This window comes from Eublepharis macularius, chromosome 14 (assembly GCF_028583425.1).
Source record: "Eublepharis macularius isolate TG4126 chromosome 14, MPM_Emac_v1.0, whole genome shotgun sequence".
Classification (NCBI taxonomy): domain Eukaryota; kingdom Metazoa; phylum Chordata; class Lepidosauria; order Squamata; family Eublepharidae; genus Eublepharis; species Eublepharis macularius.
In genome coordinates, this window is record NC_072803.1 from 42,884,728 (window position 1) to 42,906,669 (window position 21,942).

The 21,942-nt window shown below is 43.8% G+C and overlaps 1 protein-coding gene across 3 annotated transcripts in view; it reads left to right on the forward strand.

Annotated features, from left to right (window-relative positions):
* The window catches only part of ABCA2 (ATP binding cassette subfamily A member 2), an 86,949-nt gene that overhangs the window by 40,885 nt on the left and 24,122 nt on the right, over window positions 1-21,942 (forward strand). For 2 of the 3 annotated variants that reach the window (XM_054997361.1, XM_054997359.1), the window contains 13 exons: window positions 568-682; window positions 5,489-5,679; window positions 6,813-6,963; window positions 8,212-8,416; window positions 9,195-9,359; window positions 11,281-11,461; window positions 13,016-13,228; window positions 14,479-14,675; window positions 15,398-15,580; window positions 17,124-17,308; window positions 18,404-18,524; window positions 19,629-19,919; window positions 20,940-21,152. In XM_054997361.1, the coding sequence (XP_054853336.1) occupies window positions 568-682; window positions 5,489-5,679; window positions 6,813-6,963; window positions 8,212-8,416; window positions 9,195-9,359; window positions 11,281-11,461; window positions 13,016-13,228; window positions 14,479-14,675; window positions 15,398-15,580; window positions 17,124-17,308; window positions 18,404-18,524; window positions 19,629-19,919; window positions 20,940-21,152 (2,411 nt within the window). The remainder of the gene's footprint in view (window positions 1-567; window positions 683-5,488; window positions 5,680-6,812; window positions 6,964-8,211; window positions 8,417-9,194; window positions 9,360-11,280; window positions 11,462-13,015; window positions 13,229-14,478; window positions 14,676-15,397; window positions 15,581-17,123; window positions 17,309-18,403; window positions 18,525-19,628; window positions 19,920-20,939; window positions 21,153-21,942) is intronic. The other variant, XM_054997360.1, reaches the window with a different exon arrangement.

Sequence of the window (21,942 nt, forward strand, 5' to 3'; positions counted from 1 at the left end):
GGAGTAGAGTATGTTGTCCTTGGCGGCATTTTAGCAAGAGCAGCCACCCAAGGCTGCTGCTCTTTGTTGCCATCCCCTGCCTCCTTGTGTTCCTGGCTGCCTTGCACCTAGAGCAACTATACCACCTTTTATCCTTGCTTCTCAGGCACCTCTAAACACAGCTACCTGTACCCAAATAAGGCTTTCCAGATTTGCATGAGAGGAGTCTCATGAGACTTTGGGAAGCTCTGTTTAGCTTGTCCTGTTTGTCCTGTTGTGTTTAGAAACTCCTGGGGGATTAAGGAGGGAAGGGTCATCTGCTGCTCTGGCTCCTGGGTGATGAGGGTGACACAGAGGAGGTGAAGCAGAAGGTGATAGCAAGGCAGGGGTGGTATCGCAGGCAGAGGCTGCTGCCCCCCTCCATCCTCCTCATGATTCCATTGCCTCACCTTGCTGCATTATATAGCCAGCCTTGGTTGTCTGCAGACTATCGTGAGCTAAACTCATCACTAGATCTCCTTGGGTGGCAGTGAACTCACGGCCTGTTTCCATAGCCGTAAATGACATTTCACCTCTTTCTCTCCCCAGCTTCCTATTTGTCATTGAGCACATGATGCCCCTCTGCATGGTCATTTCCTGGGTCTACTCGGTGGCCATGATGATCCAGCACATTGTGGCAGAGAAGGAGCACCGTTTGAAAGAGGTAGGGCTGCCACATAGGTCTGCAGTGGGAAACGGAGGTTGAGGGGTCTGGCTCTTTTCCAGAGGACTGAGACTAATGCCCTGCTTCATGGGAGACTCTTCTTTATTTCCTAGGGAGAAATCCCCTGTGTGTTGTTTGGAGATGCTTGCAGGATGGGGAGAGAGTCAGTGTGGTAGGGTACACTCTGGCTCCTTTTTTGATCCTAATGGGTCCATATTTGTTAATTGAGAATACTTCTCTTCCACCTCTTCAGAGTCATGCTTGAGGTCGCTTACAATTAAAAACCACACTACGTGAAAAAAAAATAAGCCACTGGACATAAGCAGCATAAAAACTATCCATAAAGTAGAAGCAGACTATTAAAAAGCTGATAAAACCTCTAATTAAAAGCCTGGGTAAAAGATGTATCTTGGACTGGCACCTAAAAGAAAGTAAGCACCAGGCAAGCCTCAAGGAGGAGGGCATTCCAAAGGCAAGGTGCCACCACAGAAAATACTTTGTCTCTAATTATCACTTGCCTGATCTGAAGGCAGGGGAACAGAGGGCAGAATTTGGAAGGCAGATTTCTGGTAACACTGAGCACCATACTGCACAGGGCTTTTTTTTCAGCTGGAACATAGTGGAACAGTGTTCCGGTACCTCTTGAAATTAATCATGTGTCCAGTTGCCCCGCTCACCAATCTCCAGAGAGAGATCAGTTCCCCTGGAGGACTAATCGCTTATTAACCTCCTTTGGTGTGCTCTGTAAAGATTCAGAGCACACCGACAAACTTCCTGCTCTGCTGATAGTCCCCGCCTGACAGCTTAAACTGGGGTTAAAAGTATTTTCCCACACTTCAGCTGAGAAGGGGGAATCCCCCCTCTCAGCTGAAGTTTAAAGCACCCTTTTTGCTTCCCCGAGCTTCAGCTGGGAGGGGAGTGTAATGATTTACCATGTAAATAGTTCATGTTTTTTGTTTTTGCTTGTTAATGTAGGGTTTTGAATGTATGTTGCCATGATCTAAAATCCTGGCCACTAAAGAAAGGAGGGCTGGATGGGTGAATGAAGCATGCTGTGATAGTAGCTGTATCCCAGAGGATGGAAGGAACTGCAGTTTAGTTAGAAAGGATCAGAGCAAAAGTAGTCAGTCAGTGAGGTTCAGTCACTCTGTGTAGAAGTTTGTTTCTCTGTGGATGAGAGGAGAGAGTAATTCTGTGAGGGAAGAGCTGAGAGAGGAAATTTTTGTGGATGAACTCAGCTTACGTGGCAAGTGAATTTCTGGGAACTCAAAGAATTCCATGTTCTTCTCTAAGTGGCAACTCTGGGGAATATTAGTCTTTGTGAATACTATCTATGGCTAAGATTTCCTATACAGTAAGTCAGATTGAGAGGGAACTAAGGTGAGAGCTTTTGGCAGCAAAATCCAAGAGAACACTAAGAAAATCAGGGAGACAGCAATATATAGGTCACACCTAAAGGAGCAAAATGCTAAGCAGGGTATAAATATTTTGAACAAACTCATTCAGAGGATTAAAACCAATTCTAACTAATTATCAGCTAGCAAAAAACCAAAAGCAGCTGTAGTATTTCAAGGGACACCCAAAAGCTGTCTGAAAATCTACGCTGAGACTTCCAGCATTTAAAAGGGACAGAGCAAAGGAAGTCTCCTTAGGGACGGAGTTCCACAGCCTCTTTGCCACCACTGAAAGGAGCTGTTCTGTGGAGTCACCCTCTGGGCTTCCAGTGGTGAAGAGCATGCACCAATTCTGTAGATGACCCTATGCAGTTATTCTTATGTAACTCTCCTTGCTAATCCCTTTGTTGATTTTTTTCTTGCGTAGTCCTTGACAATTGAAAATGCTGTCTCCTCAAGTCATCTGCAGTCATGCCTCTTCCCGCTCTTCTTCATCCAGCACTGTCACAAAGTCATTCCACTTGTTCAAAAGTCTAACGATGTTGTTCTTCTCTGACTTCTTCGAAAATGACTTCACTGTCCTGCAAAGAATCCGTTGTCTGCTGAAATTCCTGGCAAGGGCGCTCCTTTCCTGCTAGCCTCCTCTCCATTTCTGTTCTGTGATGTCAGCACTACCCACACTTTTTTGGCTCCCTAGACTGCCCACTTAATGAGAGCATGATGAACTGGTGGGGGCATTGAGCCAGGCAGTGCTGGCTGTAAATCTCTGGGCGTGTGCCTCTCTTAGCCAAAGAAGGGAGGGGAGTTGAGAGAGCATACCAGCTGCCAAGAGGACTTCCTCCCAGTGCTGAGCTAAGACTAGACAGATAAGCTGCACATAAAACTATATCAGAGTGAAATAATCTAAGTACAACACTGGGTATCCCTGTAGAGTTTTTAGCTTGCAGACTACCTTGGTAAGAATTAAATTATAAGACATTCTAATAGATTATATCAGTGGGAAAGATTCCATAGTGTTGGGGTTGCCTTTGAAATGTGTTCTGAAACTGCAGCTGCTCTAGAATGCAAGCCACTGGGTTGTTCATAGGAGCAAATTGCTAGGAGGCACGTTTTCCCCATCTAGATTCAACTGTGCAGTTAGCCAATTAGTTTCTAGACCTGATTCCAAGTATGTATATTTAGCTGCCTGCCAGTTGGTCCATCTAGCTCTATTATCTAGCCTGATTAGCAGTGGCTGAAACCATAATACAATTCATACAACTTCTGCAGAGAAGAATTACAGTAAGAATTGAGGAGAACGATGCTGTAGTACTTTTATGAAAAAATTATTTTGCTAGATACCTCCATACATTCTCAATACTTAATTTAATGATGCCAGTGTAGCCGGGGAAAATGAATTCCCTCTCAAAGTGTTTTTAACTTCATGAAAAACCTATTGTCAGTCTCTAGCCCTGGAGTCCCGAGGCAGGCAATGGCAAATCCTGTCTGCTGAGTTTTTGCAAAGGAAATCTATTTTTATGAAGGGTGCAAACTCAGCTCCACATGAGACACTGACATTCGGTCCTCAGTTAACTAGCAGTCATTGGGAGAAGAATTGGCCCGGAGCAGGAAAGGGGGTGAGTGAGGACGGCTGGCCACGAATGCTGGTGGATCAATACAACAAATGGTTGTTTAATGGCTTAGATATGTGCAGCACTTCCCTGGGGACAGTGAAGCAGTGCTGAGCTGTGAGCAAAATGCTCTACCCACACGTTTTACCACTGCCTGACTCAGAACGTGAGAGTTGCCTCACAGGAGGAGGATGGCAGTACTTCGAAATGTTCAGAGCATTTGGTGTGCGCAGTCTGGTTATCCATGAAACAATCTGGGCGCAATTCAAAGTTTATTTTTAAAAGCCCTAATCAACTTGGAACTGTGGCATAGCATCTGCCTTGCATGATGAAGTTCACAGATTCAGTCCCCAGCATCTTCAGTGTAAAATGCTCCGATAGTAGGTGATATGAACATCTCTAACCTGAGTCACTAGAATTTAATTCATACCCCGCTATCAGTCAATAACTTCACACAAAATCAGGGCACCAAAAGCAATGATCTATAAAGAAATATGGGTTTATTGTTTATAGAATAAGCCCAGACACATAACACCTCCCTTTAGGATCATATGTGTAAAGACCAGTTGCATCAGAGAATCTTATATACCCTTAATGCTAATTGTTTACAGAATAAAAGATCAAAGGTTAGTATAAACACCCTGTCAGAGTGACACAAAAGGATGTATTTCTCAGAATACATGACATCTGACAAACTTGAGTGACAAATTAATTATACAAACATTTGAGAAGCCGGAGCCATATATCTGATATCCTCTTGGGAAAGAATGCATTCAAGGTTAAAGTCTTAATTATCTAATTAGAATAACCCAAACAAGAAAATGTTTATACTTTGCTCAGTGACCCTTCTCGCCTACCAGAGACTTATCTGACAAGCAGGATATCTCAGAGGAAGAATCTTGACCCTAGAGCAAGGCCTATCTCACAGTGTTTGTGTGCTTTACGTGCTGTCAGCTTGAATGTATGCTCATAAGATTTTATGGAAAGGGGTCTAAAAATCCCTTAACAAAAACCACTAGCTAGATGATCCTGACTCAGTAGAAGGCAACATTGTGTGTTCATATGACTGAAGTACTTGAAGGATCAACTCTCATACTATGTTGCTTGCTGGTTAAGATCTTTGTCTCAAGCCCTGTTCTCAGAGCCACTACTGACTGGATGATTTTTGTACCATTCTTCTTTTGTTCTCACAGGGCTGTTGTGATAAAACAAGGAGAGAGGGAAACAATGTACACCTGGGCTGTTTCCACACTACTCACCTTCAATTGGAAAGCCGCGGAACATTGCAAAAAAAAAAATGCGGAAGATAGCGTTTTCTCGTGCGAGTTTTGTGTGACATCATGCAAGAAAATGCTATCTTCTGTGTTTTGTTCGCAACGTTCCACAGCTTTCCAATTGAAGGTGATTAGTGTGGAAACGGCCCTGCTTAAAAACCTCTGAGAGCCAAGCCACAAGTGACGCCTGACACAGGTTGGACACTTGTCAGCTTCCCTCAAGTTTTGATGGGAAATGTAGGCATCCTGGTTTTACAGCTTGGCTCTCCATTACAGCTGCAAGACCAGGATGCCTACATTTCCCATCAAAACTTGAGGGAAGCTGACAAGTGTCCAACCTGTGTCAGGCGTCACTTGTGGCTTGGCTCTGAGAAAGCGTGGAAGGCCCAAAAGTGAATCTCTGTTTTCTACCACATTGCAATGTATACATGTTTTATGAAAAAGCATAAAGGCTAAAGAGGAGCTCCCTTCTAGCAGGAATGAGGCAGGGCTATTGGGCTGACTCTCTGCACGTTTTCCTCCCGGCAGGTGATGAAAATGATGGGGCTCAACAATGCTGTCCACTGGGTAGCCTGGTTCATCACAGGTTTTGTCCAGCTCTCCATCTCCGTCACAGCGCTCACTGCCATCCTCAAGTACGGAAAGGTCCTGATGCACAGCGATGTCTTCATCATTTGGCTCTTCCTTGCCATCTATGCAGTGGCCACCATCATGTTCTGGTGAGCTGAAGGGGGAACTGCACAGGCAGCCACAGAATGCAGGCCACTCTTCTTTGGCCGACATTCGACATTCATCTTTTTGAATGTTCTCTGCAATATGGCAGTATTACCATAGGGTGATCCTTTTCATTTTAATTTAAAACAGTACCCTCCTGTGTTTTGGTCAAATATTCCCCTTTCTTTCGAGCAGTGTACACAATCAAATAACAATATGATTTTTATAAAATCACAAAAAAGCAGAACACTTGCAAAATTATGGAGAGTGGCTTGCTGTTTCAGCAGTGAGTATTGAACAGGGGATCTACTAGTACACATCTCTGTCTCTTTCTCCTAGTTCTCATGGGAGTAGCCAGCCAGCATTTGTGCTGAATTCCCTTAGGCTGCACATTGGTACTCACAACACTGAACCTTCTTAAGACAAAAATATTCCCTGCTTGAGACAAGCCTTATTCTAGTTCACCTCCACCACCCTGACATACTAGTTCCCTGGTTTTTTGGGGGGGGGGGTATGAAGGAGTGTTGGCATTCAAGCCCCCACCTGTAGTGTAAATTGACACAACCTAACCCAGACATAAATTTACCACCTTAGTGGGAAAAGGACCTGAACTATTACCCTTGAGTTGCTCTTCCTATAAATCTAGCAAGGCTGTGAACAGACTTCTTGTGGAACAAGGAATGATGGTCCAGTGTCCAGCATAGCCCCTCGTCAGTTTGGCTTCTCTGGTTATACATAAATGTACTTAATTTCAATATTTTACCCATGACTCTGTATTTTCTTGGCATGGAATTTAGGATTTTTCAACCCTGGCTTGAGGCTCAGAAGCTCACCTTAGAAAGAAATGTGTGCACCTTGGGGTTGCACCAGCAATCCCCAGGATTTAAACAGCCCTCTGGCAAAGCACCCTGAATGGGCACCTCCTTAATCTGGAAGAGGAAGAATATGCAATCTTGCATTGCAATGCAATCTTGCATTGCCTCGGACCTACTATGTAAAAGGCGGGGGTGGGGGTGGGGACTTTGGAGGTCTTGCAATCCTGGCACTCAGAATTAACTCACTTTGATGGGGAGTGTACTTGTTTTTCCTCTTGACATAAGTATGTGGGTTTCTATGATCTCTGCCTTGTTTTTCTTAGTTTCCTGGTGTCCGTGCTCTATTCCAAAGCCAAGCTGGCTTCCGCTTGTGGCGGCATCATCTACTTTCTTAGCTACGTCCCGTACATGTACGTTGCCATCCGGGAGGAAGTCGCCCATGACAAGATCACAGCCTTTGAGAAGTGCATTGCTGTGAGTAAACAGAGGCCTTCCTCCTTCCTTTTGCTTATTTTCTGAGGCTCCGTAGCAGCAAGGAGTCAGCAACTGGAAATCTTTGTGCTAAAACTGACACCCTGATGACATCACCTGCCTGTTTCTCCTTATTGCCAACTTAGTTCTCAAAGAAGGGTGTGAGGTGGTATTGATGACATCTATGGTAACGGAACTTGCTAGCAAGCAACTGGGGGAGAAGGGAATGTGGCTCCATTATTAGTTTATTTAAGTGATGAGGGTTCTTACGATGATGTACCAAAAATACATACACACACAAATCCAGTGAATTCATAACCACTACAGCTAATAGAACAGGCAGCAAACAATTTTTAGAGCAATGAAATAGTTACTCTTTGAAAAAGCTTTTAAAACCAAAATCACAGAAGATGAAAAGAAAGGGAAAATTCAGCAGTAAAATGTCAATAGACCTATCCATACTCTAAAACTAAAACCAGCTTCACATGTGACAAAGCCACATCTTAAAAGCCCAAGAAAACAAGACCAGCAGTTCTGCAGGATCTTGGGCAGAGAACTGTCCCAGCACCTGCTACTTAAGGTTGTTTAATTGGAGGGGCTGGGGATGGAACCAGGGACTGTTTGCAAGGCATTAGCTTTCCCAGCCACATCTTAAAAGCCCAAGAAAACAAGACCAGCAGTTCTGCAGGATCTTGGGCAGAGAACTGTCCCAGCACCTGCTACTTAAGGTTGTTTAATTGGAGGGGCTGGGGATGGAACCAGGGACTGTTTGCAAGGCATTAGCTTTCCCAGTAAGCCACAGTCCTTCTCTTGTGGAAGGAAGTGAAGGATGGAGGTTTTGTTTCCTGTGTACCTACAGGGTAGGTATAAATACTATAACTTGGTGTGGGCGCAGAATTTTGTATCAAATGCCAAAATTCTGGTTCTTGAGAACAACCTTTTCCAAGTAGCGTTCAATGCTTTATGATGAAGCTGCTCATAATGTTTGTGCCATGAAAAATAAAATCTCAAAAGCTCAGCTGTATCTCTGTTAGCCACAGCATGGGGTATCTTTAGCATGCTGGCTAACTCTTTGCTTCTTTTCAGGAGCAGTGGCAGTGGTATAACTTAGGCTAGTGCATGCCTGATTTTGAAAATTATTTTCTTCTTGATGTAGAATTTTTACTGTTTATAAGTAGTCTGGAGTAGATAGAGCGCAAGAAGCCAGTCTGACTGACAACACCTGACTTTTTGTGCTCCTCTCTTTCCCAGTCCCTCATGTCCACCACAGCCTTTGGGCTTGGCTCCAAGTACTTTGCTCTGTATGAAGTGGCAGGCGTGGGCATTCAGTGGCACACCTTCAGCCAATCGCCTGTGGAAGGGGATGACTTCAACCTTCTCCTATCAATGATGATGTTGATTATCGATGCTGTGGTCTATGGGGTTCTGACATGGTACATCGAGGCTGTTCACCCAGGTAGGTCTGAGGGTGTGAATGTGCCAGTCTTGGCCATCTTCACTTAGGAGTGAGCTGTGGATTCAAGGTTGTACACCCAGCAGCAGGTCTGGCCAACCAAACCGACTTCACAGGGTTGATGTAATACAATGAAGGACCATGTCCTATGGGAGGGGGCTGGATACAAATTAAGAAAGGATTGATGCAGTTCTTGCTCCAGCTTTCCTAAATGTGGGCTAGGCTGTCCATGGTCACAACAGCTGTTAGACATTCATTACACCCCTTGATGTTTGAAAGAAAAAGAAAGAGAGCGGACTCATTTTCCCCAGAATCTCCTGCCTGGTCAATCCAGAGGTGATCCTAGCTGGAGGTGAGAAGAACCACATCCATGTCAGCTTAATCATATGCGGTGGTGTGTCAGGGCCAAAGTAAAGAAAGCCAGAGGGCAAGTTAAGAATTGAGGAGCCAGGTTGCATCATTACTATTTCTTGCTGCACATTTTTTGACAGCTCCCACCTATGCCTCTTCAATTATTAATAATAACAAAAATGTAAAGTTCAAAGTAGTTTACACACTAACTTATTGTAATATCTTTATTACCTTTGTACGGTAGGTCAGTATTATTATACCTGAATTTCATGATGTGGTTAAAGATAGGGGTTTGCTTGCCTAAAGCCACATAGTAAATTCTTGGCAGATGTGAGATTTGAACAGGGGAACCTCCTGGATCACATCTCAGTTTCTTAGCTATGAAGCTGCTCCGGCTCAGATTTCACACCAGCTGTTATTCCTTTCTCAGGAATGTATGGCCTTCCCCGGCCCTGGTACTTCCCGTTTCAGAAATCCTACTGGCTGGGGAATGGGCGCACCGAGGCCTGGGAGTGGACGTGGCCCTGGTCACGTACCACCCGCTTGAGTGTCATGGAAGAAGATCAAGCTTGTGCCATGGAGAACAGGAGGCTGGGTAAGAAGTGACAGTGGAAGTGGTCTGGTAGAGACAGCGGAAGGCTGGCGAGCTCATGGTAACGAGTGACAGGATGTGACACAGTCTTGTGGGCCTTGAAAAAGAGAGAGTAAAATTCAGGAAGTGCAGAAAAAGATAAATGCAAATTAGAAACAAATAGATTTTCCTCTTCAGAAAGGAGAACTGCTCACATTATATTTTTTATATTTTGTCCATTACCGTATTTGCTCCAAAACTTTTTAAAAATGCCCTTTCCTTCAACGATAACCTGGACTGTAAGAGCTGCATTGCTGGATCAGACCAAATGGCCATCTGGTCCAACTAGGTGCCCACAATCAAGCCATGAAGCCACGAATCCTCCCCATTTATTTGCCCCCCTGTGTCTGGCACCCAAAGGTACACTGCCTCTCAACATGGATGTTCTACATAGCCACTGAGAGATCTGTTCTTGTCCATTAATTTGTCTAGTGTAGAACTATCTTCAGCCATTCACTACATCTTGTGGCACTGAATTCCATAAACTGTGTTTTCTGTAGAATTTTATTTCTTTAACTTGAGGCCTTTTTAGCTGCTTCTGTTTCTCCCCATCTCCAAAACCAAATGCCTAAAGAAGCATGGAGCAAAAGGGGGAAAAAAACAATAATTTGTTGGAATACAAAAAAATATTTAACAGGAAGAATATTATTGATAATGTAGGATCAAACAACAATGGCACAGAACCACTACATACAACAGCTGGGCAAATGAATTGAAACCATTTCGCAGCAAAGCATGCGTAATTTTTTTTAGCATTCATCAAACTGTCCAATGCATGCAGCAAAATGCAGAACACTATATATACAATAGTGTGCCTACGCAAAAGAAAAGGTCTAAAAATTGACACTAGAGGTGGACCATTCTTTCTTTCCCCCATGTCCTGAATCTATTGCCAGCTGTCTTTGTTTGCTTAGGGAATATATATGCTACCTTTCCAATATAAATAATACTCAGGATGTTTACAATCTCACTGCCTAAAAACAAATACTATTTTTTTTTTACAGCCAGTGGAATAAAATCTAAAAAATGAAGGGAGACAGGCCACAGAATTTAAAACTATCTAAAGCACCAGTTTCTGGAAACCTTAAAGATACAGGTCATAACAGCAATTAAGCAATGATAAAACCATTTGTACTGTTACACTAGGCAGAGGTATCACCTAAAATTAATCTTCAGCTTTGTTAATGTGAAGATTACTAAGGTTTTTTCCTGCTCTCTGCCCTAACAGTGAGACCCAGTTGTTCCAGTTAACTGCTGGGGACAGATATGAATAACTTTTGGCTTTTCTGTTCTTAAAGAGTGGCCATTTGTTTTCCTTCTCTATCCTAGTAGTCTGAAGTGCATTTTGAAATCTGTTTTGCACCCAGCAATGCAGAATCTAGTTAAGTCTCCAATACATCCTACATTCCATTTTAAGACTTCTCAAAGTGCAGACCAGGGGCTTATTCATCTTGTAAGGAAATGACCATTCACTTTCAATGCTCCTTCTTTTTTATTTTCTTTGCTGAACTTCTGCTTAAGGAAGAGATCTTGGGAACTCACAGACATACTATTATGTCAAATTGAGGTTCTTCCTACTCAAAAGGTATTATGTGGCGACTCTCCAGAATTTTCTTGTGGATTAGCACTGCTACCCTGCAATCTTAGTGTTATAAAACAAGGTGAAGCATTTTGAAGCTCTCCCATAATTTTATAGACCTGCATTGCATCCCACTGTAGTGAATTCAGAATAAAGAAGAATTTCAGACAGTGTAACCATGAAACTCATTGCCATGGAAAGTTATGACTGAATTACCATTACATGTATTGCGGAGGTCTTTGTGCACTGTTACTTATTCTGTTATAGGTAATAATAACCTTACTCTTCAATTTCTTCTCTGTCCAGAAGAGACCCGTGGCATTGAGGAGGAGCCAACCCACCTTCCACTGGTGGTTTGTGTGGACAAACTGACCAAAATCTACAAGACAGATAAAAAATTGGCTTTGAACAAGCTGAGCCTCAACCTCTATGAGAACCAGGTGGTATCATACCTGGGCCACAACGGAGCTGGCAAGACCACAACCATGTGAGTGACTTGGCTGTAGGGCACAGAAGCACCAAGTGCCAAGAGGCTGAGGTCATGTTCCCTCTCAACAGAGACCAGATACCACCAGGGATAAAGGGGAAAAGACTCGGTTTTTCATTGAACACAGATATACTTTGATGGGAACAAGTCAGGCAAAAACCATAGGCAACCTGGACATCAAAACTTTCATATTTTCTGGGAAAACTCCTTACCCCTTTAATATGAGAAGATGAGTATGTTGACTATGGCCTCTTCCACATGGTGAACTTTACATCGGGATTTCTGTGTATTCAACCCATGAGGATTGGATCCGCTTTATTCATCAGTTCTGGCCCCATACTGCTTCGATTCTTTAATTCTACACTTTGAAGGAGTTAAACTGAAATGGGGTCTGTTTTTTATTTCTTCACTAGAAAAATACCAGGATTATGCTGCAGGCTTTGAGGACTTGTCAGTTTCATTAGTCTATTGGCTGAGGACTCTCACAAAGGGGGTTTTTTGGTGTCTTTTTAATAGTACCAAAGTTGCATCATTGGCATTTAATTTTTAAAAATCTCTAAAAAATGGATTGGTTGCCGTTCAACCAATCAGGATACAGGGGAATAAAGTGGAGGGTGAAAGGCATGGCCTGGTTTGACTTTGCTGGAAAAGAAACATTAGGGTATGCATGCAGGGAGAAAAGCTGGGGAGAAAGATAGATTCTGCGGTGGTTGCAGCCTTTCTTTGTGAGGAATGCAAAATTCTCTGGGAAACAGTTTGGAAACTGAATCGGGGTATTTTGGCCATACATGCAGAAGTCTGGAGAGAAATCGATGCAGTATGGGGCCAGAACCGATGAAAAAGCCCTGTGTGGAAAAGACTTACGTCTTGCAAAGTTTTGGAAGAGGAGGATTGGGTGGCTGAGTGTTGGGGCAAAAGTGTTCAGACATGTCATCAAAGGGATGGGTGTAGGAGGGTGCACAAAAAGCATCCTTCCACTTACTGTTTTCTAGAAATATTCTGTAGTTTCCAAAAGGTAGATCCACAGTGCACATTTTAAGCCAGTTTCAAGCTTGTACAAATGTCATGGCCACCATTCAAAGAACTCAAGGAACTGCGACAGAACTGGGGGTGTTTGCCTAATTAAAAAAAAATTCTCATCACTTTCGCAAGGCACTTTTTAGTTCTCTGTGGGAAGGAGGACTGGAAGAAAGGTAATGCTTTGACAGTAGTTAACTGGTTTCAAAATAGTTAATGTTGTAGGTGCGATCTAAGCATTATAATGAACCTGTCCACTTACAATCAAATGCTCCACTGTTACAAAGTGGGCCAGAAACTTTGTGGGGTTTTTTTATCATTACACGTAAGATTTCATGGCAATATCTACAGGTTGTGTGATTGTGGAAGTGTGGATTCTAAGATAGCCTGATCACATCTGGCTGTATCACTCCTTCATTGTAAGGAGAATGGAAGTTGCATTTCTCACATCTTCATCTGTAGGGAGCAGGAGAGGCACTCCTCAATGACATCACTGCACATCTTGATGTCATCACCACTAATTTTCCTCCTACATAGGTCCATCCTGACAGGACTCTTCCCACCTACCTCTGGCTCTGCTACCATTTATGGCCATGACATCCGGACAGAAATGGATGAGATCCGCAAGAACCTCGGCATGTGCCCCCAACACAATGTCCTTTTTGATAAACTGACTGTGGAGGAGCATCTGTGGTTCTACTCACAATTGAAGGGCATGGCAGAAGAGGAGATACGCAAGGAGATGGATAAGTAAGCTCCTTTTCTCTTTCCTGTAGTTGAAGTTATTTGGTTTGGGAGTGGGTGTACATTTGGACAACGTGTGCAAGGGTTCCCATTTCACTACTGAGCTACTTGAAGGTCAGAAAAATGTGAGAAAAGCCCATGCTGCTTCTTGACACATCTCAGAAGCTTCACACAAAAATTCCATCAGGTGAGTCTTGGGCAGGATTGGAGAAGAGGGGAAGAACCAAGAGAGGGCTGGCTGCCACACGAACATCCCCAGCAACTTTGATCTTCTTTGGAGGCCCTGTTCTATATGTCTTTAGTTGTTTAAGGAAGGTGGGTGGTGACTGGAGAACAGAACCTTCTTTCTAGTAGAATGTCCTTCCTGCAGCTAACTGTCTTGCAACCAAGGCTGTTGAATTTTAGGTTGAGTGTTCAAACCTGCCTGTCTAGGATTTTGCTTTTGTTTTATATTTCTTGTTTGTGTGGATTTTGTACATTTTCCACATATTGTAGTTTCAGACAAGTCTGTTTTTACATATTCGTTTTTTCTTCCCTCTGTGTAGAGCTACTAGGGTGATGTTGTTGTTTTTACTGGACTTTTTTTTGACAGTTTTATTTATCAGTGTTTTTTAGTGAGTGAGTGAATTAATTAATTATTCAAAGACAGCACACAACTAGATACAGTACTAGAAATTTTAATATAAAAGATTACATGGATATAAAAATAGCAAATATATTTCATTAAATTAATACAGAACTACAATAAACTCTAGTAGGTGCACAAACTCTGGTGACTCTGTCTATAAAGCAAGACTTATGGTCTGAGAGAAGAAGGAAAATATATGATTTCTCTGACCTACCTAGGTATTTTTTTTTTAGACTAGGAATAACAGAATCATATCTAAGATTGTAATAAACAGGGCAACACAATAAAACTTGCCCAGTAGTTTCATCTCCCTCACTTGCACAATGTTCCTGCCACAGTACACCACAGTATCTCCCTTCTAAAAGTACAAAGGATAGAACATTAAACTGGGCCAAAGTAAAAACTTTTCTGTGTTTGGGAATCAGTCAGACAGACACATAGACAGGTGGCACAAACTTCTTGTCCCTAAAGAAATGATATTTTGTGTTTTATTGTTATTGGCTGCTTTTAAAATGTATAGTGTGCATGTGTGTGTTTAAATCTCAGACATATTTACATTTTTTAAAATAAGCAAATTCCTGGTCCGATGCCCAAACTATCCCCCTCCTCCTTGGTTGTGATCCTGTAGGATGATTGAGGATCTGGAGCTGACCCACAAGTGCCACTCGCTGGTGCAGACACTTTCAGGTGGGATGAAGCGGAAACTGTCCGTAGCCATTGCCTTCGTCGGGGGATCACGGGCAGTCATCCTGGATGAACCCACAGCTGGCGTGGACCCCTATGCAAGGAGAGCAATTTGGGATCTCATCCTCAAATACAAACAAGGTGCATAGCCTAGAGAACTAAATCCCTACTCCCTCCCAGGGCTCTACAGATAGAGACTGGTGAAAAACCTGGGGCATTGTTCATGCTCTTGCATTATAGTTTATTTATATTTATTTATATTTCAATTTATATACTGCCCATCCCCAGGGGCTCTGGGCGGTGAACAGTTAAAATCGATAAAAACAAGAACTAAAATCAATATACAAACAATAAAACAAATTAACAAAGTGCAGTGGTGGGGAGAACCCTCCCCCACCCCAAAGGTGGGAGGCCGACATGGCACCGCCCCTTCAATCACCGAATGCCTGGCGGAACAGCTCTGTCTTACAGGCCCGGCGGAACGATAATATGTCCCGCTGGGCCCGGGTTTCCATTGACAGAGCGTTCCACCAGGCTGGGGCCAGGACTGAAAAGGCCCTGGCCCTGGTTGAAGCGAGGCGGGCTTCCTTAGGGCCGGGGACCACAAGTAAATATTTATTCGCTGATCGAAGTGATCTCTGGGGAACGTACAGGGAGAGGCGGTCCCGAAGATATGCCGGGATAAGTAATAGATTTACTTATTCATGTGACTTATATAGCTTCTTTAGAAGTCTTTTTCCAAGGGGCCCCTGCTCTCAAGTTGCAGCTTGTTCCAATCGGGATTGATTTATGAGTCTTTTGAGAGGTCATTACTATGCTCTTCCTGATGTCATTCTTTTCCTCTCCCCGTTCCCTTTGCACAGGAAGGACTATCCTGCTCTCTACACACCACATGGATGAGGCCGACCTCCTTGGTGACCGCATTGCTATTATCTCGCATGGGAAGCTGAAGTGCTGCGGCTCACCCCTCTTCCTGAAGAGTACCTACGGTGATGGATACAAACTCACTGTGGTCAAGAAGCAGTCTGACTCCCGGACCAACACAGGTCAGCACTCCTGATTTGCAACTCTGCTCAGTCTCTCTCCCAGTCCTGGAAAGAATCACTGGTGGTTGGCTCCAGCCTCTAGTCCTTGCCACAGAAAGGGCTGGCAGTGTTGCACTATGGTTCTGGTTCCAAGCAACTTGACTCCATCTTTTAAACTGCCTTATGCGTTGACCAACCTGAACTACTTGCAAATCAGCAAAGTGTTTCATGACTCTTGAAAGAAGATGGAAAAACTTCTGTCTCCGGAAATAATTTTATGAATGCTTATCCATTCCCCTTGTTAATCATAGGGAGGGGCAAAAGTCTCAGCCTTTGCATACAGAAGTTTCAGGTTCAATCCCTCGTATCTTCAGCTAAGAAGGTCTCTGATAGCAGGTATTAAAAGTCCTTTCACAGCCAAGATGCAGTGAGAATCAACAAATGCTAAGCTAAGAGTCTTTCATGGAGTGAAGCAGCCTTATATGTTCATCTCTTTGTAAAACTCTGACAAGTTTGGCAACTTGCCCCTTACCTCTAGACCTGTGACCTAACTGCAGTCATCCATGCAACAATCACCTCCAAGTTGGACTACTGTAACTCGCTCTATGCTGGGCTACCCCTGGGCCTGCTCTGGAAGTTACAGCTGGTCCAGAATGTGGCAGCGCATGTTTTGACCAGGAGTCCGTTCTGGTCACATATAACATCAGTATTGCGCCAGCTGCACTGGCTCCCAGTGGAATTTCGGATCAGGCTCAAGGTCTTGGTCTTAACTTTTAAAGCCCTTAGTGGACTGGGACCAGCATATCTACAGGACTGCCTCTCACCCTATGTTCCCCGGAGGACACTTAGATCAATGGATAAACATCTCTTGGTGGTCCCTGGCCCCAAAGAGATCCTCCTTGCCTCAACCAGGACCAGGGCTGAGTTCGTGCCTGGTGGAACTCTCTGTCTGTGGAGACCTGGTTCTCAGCAGGAATTATCTTTCTGCCAGACCTGTAAGACCGAGATGTTCTGCCAGGCATATGGTGGCTGAGGCGGGTGGGCCCTGAAACCAGCCTCCTGCCATGGGGGGAGGGGTTTACCCCCTCTTCTGTCAACATCTAATAGTTGACCATTTGGCCCCACAGATTGCTGTTTGGGTTGTGCAATATGTGTACTGCTGTCTTTTAGAAATTGTTTTATATATTTATTGATGTTTTTATCTGGTTTTAAAATAATAGGATTATGTATTTTATATATGTTGTATTCTGCTCTGAGCCTGTTCATGGGGGAGAGCAGATGAGAAATATAATTTATAATAATAACAACAACAACAACAATAATATTAACTTCCCAAAACATTTTTCCTCATTAGGAAGGTGCTTCAACTCTGTCATCCTTTTAGTTGTCCCTTTTCAGTGCCTTTTCCAGCTCTGCAACCTTAGCTTCTTCCCCCTTGACTCTATTTGGTACATTTAATTTCTTGCCTACCTTAACTGTTTCTCTCCCCTTTTAGCCCACCTTTCATCGCAAAGAGCAGGCTGGTTTCCATAATGCCATTTTCTCTCTTTCCCCTCTTATTCAGACTCTGGACAGACCCATAGTCCCCCGTCTCACTCCTCTGTTAGCCCCTGCTCTGAAGTACGGGTCACGCAGTTCATCAAGAAGTATGTGGCCTCCTGCCTCCTCATCTCTGACACCAACACAGAACTGTCCTACATCCTACCCAGCGAAGCTGTCAAGAAGGGCTGTTTTGAGAGGCTCTTTCAGGTATCAGCTGTTTTATGAGCACACATGAGCGGGGGGGATGATGGAGGAGGAGGGGCGTAGAAAGGAACTGGGATCCACTGGGCTAATTTGTAGCCTAGATTAACAGAAATCGAAACAAAATGGCAAAATGATAAGTATGCCCAGTATTAGGAAGAGAGCTGCAAACTGCTACACTAAGCTATTGTAGTGCAAGTATCTTAATTTTTACCATATGAGAGGTAGGAAAAAATAAGAATTCAAAACGGCACAGGTTTTGTAACAAAAAAGTTTATTTAAATGGGAACAGTCTTGTAACAGGATCAGTGGCATATTTGGATATTAAAGTTTTTAACACTGAAATAACCCTGAACTTTTCAATGGTGTATTATCATATACTAGCATATGAATTGTAGATGTTAGATACATTTCAACAATATATCTGCCTTGAGTCTGAGAATCCAAGGTGAAATATAAACATTTTAAATAAATTAAGTAGTGTTGAAAATATTAAAGGTATGTCTACAGGACACATTTATCATGCTCTGATGCAGCAGATTGTACTAAAATAGAATAATTGTGAGAGAATAAACCTTTGAAAGAAGATTTCACACATTCCAAAAGGGGAAATATGAGTTTACCAAAATTTCTAATGTTTAACTTAGAAAAATGGGGGTGGGGTATCCTTGAGGAGAAAAACAGGCAAAACTTTTGGTCCCCTTGCCCATTTTCTTTCCTCAGGTCTTCATATATCTAGGCATGAGATGATAGATCTTGTTAAAATTCTGTTAACAGCTAAACATGCTTTAAAAACAATAAATTGATGCTGATTTATGACTACCCCCTTCGCCAACAAAGCAAGAGAAGTGTGGCCAATGCTTCCACTGTTTCTGACTTTGTGCTTTGAGTTATTAGCTGCATAATTATAGGGAATTCACAAAAAACATCTGCCTCTGTGGTTTTCCTGTTCATACTTCGTGCAAGAACTGTATGCCTAAGTGGGTGCTTTCTGCTGATCTAAAATATGGCGATGGGGGCAGAAAGGAGAAAGTGAGTCTATACTAGGCTTAACCAGAAGCTCTGGAGATGATTTCCCTTCCTCTGGCTTCCTGTTTGTAGCACTTGGAGCACAGCTTGGATGACCTGGACCTGACCAGTTTTGGGCTGATGGACACCACTCTGGAGGAAGTCTTCCTTAAGGTCTCGGAAGAAGATCAGTCTCTGGAGAATAGTGATGTGGGTAAGAAGGACCAGAGTTCCTGTTTCACAGTCATGGAAGCTCACTGAAGAGTTTGTGTGATGTTGCATTATACTGAATCAGACAGTTGGTTCATCCAGCCTAGCGTCATTTACTCTGGTAGGCAGTAATTCTCCAGGGTCTCAGACAGAGAAAAGTCTTGCCTAGCACCTGTTACTTTAACTGGAGATGCAGGCAATTGAATCCAGTACTTTCTGCATGTAAAGCAAGGTGCCTTTCTACTGAGCTATAGCTACACTTCATGTTCATGGGATGCCAGTGCTGCTGCTTTTTAAAAAGTGCCAGATGTGGTGGGATGGGCAGTAAACTTTCCCAGCAGCAACAGGAGGGTAGGAGGCAACACCACTGGTAACAAGCAGGCAAGTGAATAACCAGTGAAGAAAGAGAGGACCTTGGCCATTTTCACACATCTTTAAAATACCATGATACAAAAGGCTGCTGGCTTCCTCGTGCACTTTTTGATGCCATCCGTTTACAAAACGCCACGTAAGTGTCATCATCACTGCCTGCAAATGGATGGTGTCAAAAATCGTGCAAGGAAGCCAGCAGCCTTCTGTGAGTATCACACTATTTTAAAGACATGTGAAAATGGCCCCTGTGTCTGAATGCCTGAGATGAAAGTGGCACAACCTTTTTTCCACATTGGCCAACCGGCTGCCAGGGTACTTTGTTCCTCAGGACATGGAAGAGGTGGCAGCAACTGAACAACTAAACTATGGTAAGAGCATTTCAGTGAACTGAATGCTGGTATTTCATAGAACTAGAGAATCATAGAGTTGGAAGGAGCCTTATAGACCATCTAGTTCCAACCCCCTGCCCAGTGCTGGAACAGCCTGAAGCAGCCCCAACAGGTATTTGTCCAGCTGCTCTTGAAGACTGCCAATGAGGGGGAACTCACCCCATCTCTAGGCAGCTAAAGCTATATATAAATTAAAGAGACAGCTCAAAAGGTAATCAGAGCACTATGAATGTTTAATATTTCAGGTAGTCTGGGCATGAGTTTCCACACACAGAACTTGCTTAACTACATTAAGCATCCATCTCACAGGTGCCTCTTGCAGGCCTCACAATTTCCATCTCTTGCAGATGTGAAAGAGTCCAAGAAAGATGCTCTTCTGCTGCCCATACCCCCACTGGGCCCAAAACCTGAGGCCAATGGAGAGCCTCATCCAGGTGCAGAAATGCTCAACAAGCCAGAGATGGACCACAGCAACCTGCTGGACTGCTCCCAGCTAGCCCAGTCTCAGACATCGCTGTGCTCGGCTTCTTCTGCGGGCTCCGTGCGGGGTGATGAAGGTGGGGCTTATTCGGAGTTCTATGGGGATTACTCTCCGTTGTTTGATAATCCGCAAGACCCTGATAACGTCAGTTTGCAAGGTTTGTAACACATTGTGTGAGAGACCTTGCGTTATCACAGGGGGTGGGGGAGAAGGTGGGTACGATCGCACTACCAGATTCTCTGGTTCTAGAAACTGGGGAAAGGGGCATATCTTATATCTTTAAAACCTATCTTTTGATGAAATGAAACTTTAGACAAGATTTATTCTCCAGGAAAATCTTTGATTATAAATTTGTGTGCTTGTATTTTGTCTCATCTGTGTGAAACTGGGTTACTGTTGGAGCATACCCTAGACCCAGAAAGATTGCTAGGCTGTTGCCTGCCCCTCAGAGGTGGTATTTATTATATATGTGCTATGATCAACATGCATTGGCACTTTAGAGAGCAGCATAAGCCACAAAAGGGGAAGGTGTCGGCCTCAAGGAGCTTCCATTCTAAGTATCAAACTACACAATATTGCAGATCCGTGATCAGATCCCCAGAATTGTATTTTGGCAGCAAAAACAAGTTGTGAGAGGGTGAGTGACATGGATTAGGCTATGGAACTGCATGTGTGTGGGAGGAGGGAATTAAACCTATCCCTTCTGCCATTTCTGTAATCAGAACACCTCCATCCCACCTTGAAGGGGAAAAAAACAGTTTGGGAAGGCCATTTCCATTTCTTCTTCCTTCCCAGCACCCTATTCCTCAATTCATGTTGTTCCCGCAAACACACACATACAGCTGGCTTTTGCATTTTAAATAAATATTTGGGAGATCCAATCCAGAACCATTCATTTCGACAGTAGGGGAGACTGAGAGACAGCAGAAAGGAGGGAGCAAACAGGCAAAGAAAGTAGGATCTGAGAAAACAAAGTTGTATATGCCACCTTGTAGCCTTTCCTTTCTTGGGAACCTTCCTTTCTGATATTGAGGACCCTTTTCAGTATGTGGATATAGCAGCATGTCTTCCTGTGATAGATTTCTTTTTATATCTGCTTAAGAGAGAGATCATTTGCACCCAGAGAGAGAGCGCCTCAGTCTCTCCTGTGCTTCCCTTTTGCTCTTCCCCGCTGTAGACCAAGAAACTGACTCTGAGGAGCATGCACTGGCTGGGCAGGGGAGCTTCAAGCTGGAGGGCTCCTGGCTTAAGTTGCGCCAATTCCACGGGCTGATCGTCAAGCGCTTCCACTGTGCCAAGCGCAACACCAAAGCTCTCTTCTCCCAGATCTTGCTGCCTGCCTTCTTTGTGTGTGTGGCTATGACAGTGGCCCTCTCTGTACCTGAGATAGGTATGTATGCCGGTTGTCCTGGAGTGTTCTCTGCCACTGCCACCCTGAAATGTAGGAGGACTGAATAAATACCAGGCTAGGGTGCTATAGTGACAATGGCCAGCCAAGCTGACACATTTAGAGGTATTTAGTAGAAACTGATATAAAAATAAGTTGAGCCCCCCCCCCCATCCCTGCAGCAGCATTTCTAATCTGGGTTCTACTGAAGTGGTTATTCAGGAAGTGAGGGCTTTCTTTTGGCACACATGCTTCATGCACATGAGCATTCTGCATGGGAGCATATCCCAAACAGTTACCCACTTATGGAATGTATTCTGTCTTCTGAACCCAGGCTATCCTAGAGTAACCTTTTCCCAGAGTGCCCAGGGTATACCAAAGAAGAGGTGAATTAGGCCCTGTTTAAGGATCACTAATATAAACAGGAATAGGGGGTGAATGCACCAAGATTTCTATTTGTCCTTTAACTCTCATGAGCTGGAGTTTTGGGAGGGTGGGAGTGGGAAGGAGACCTTTGCAAACAAATGTTTCCTATACAAAGTGAATGGTGACCTTGCTGCAGGGAGGCAAATCCTTATGGCAGTTTCTCTGTGCAAAAATTGCATGAAGTCTCTTTCATGGTGACAGCCTCCAGGCCTAATTCAGGTTGCCTAGCAACCATCATCCTCAACCGAGCAAAGTGGCAAGGCTGGAAGTTGATAAACACTAGGATGCATGGTGCTGGGGTGAATGCACAGAGCAATGAGGGGTGGGGCGGATAATAGACTGACCAGGAGCCCCCCTCTTGGCTTTC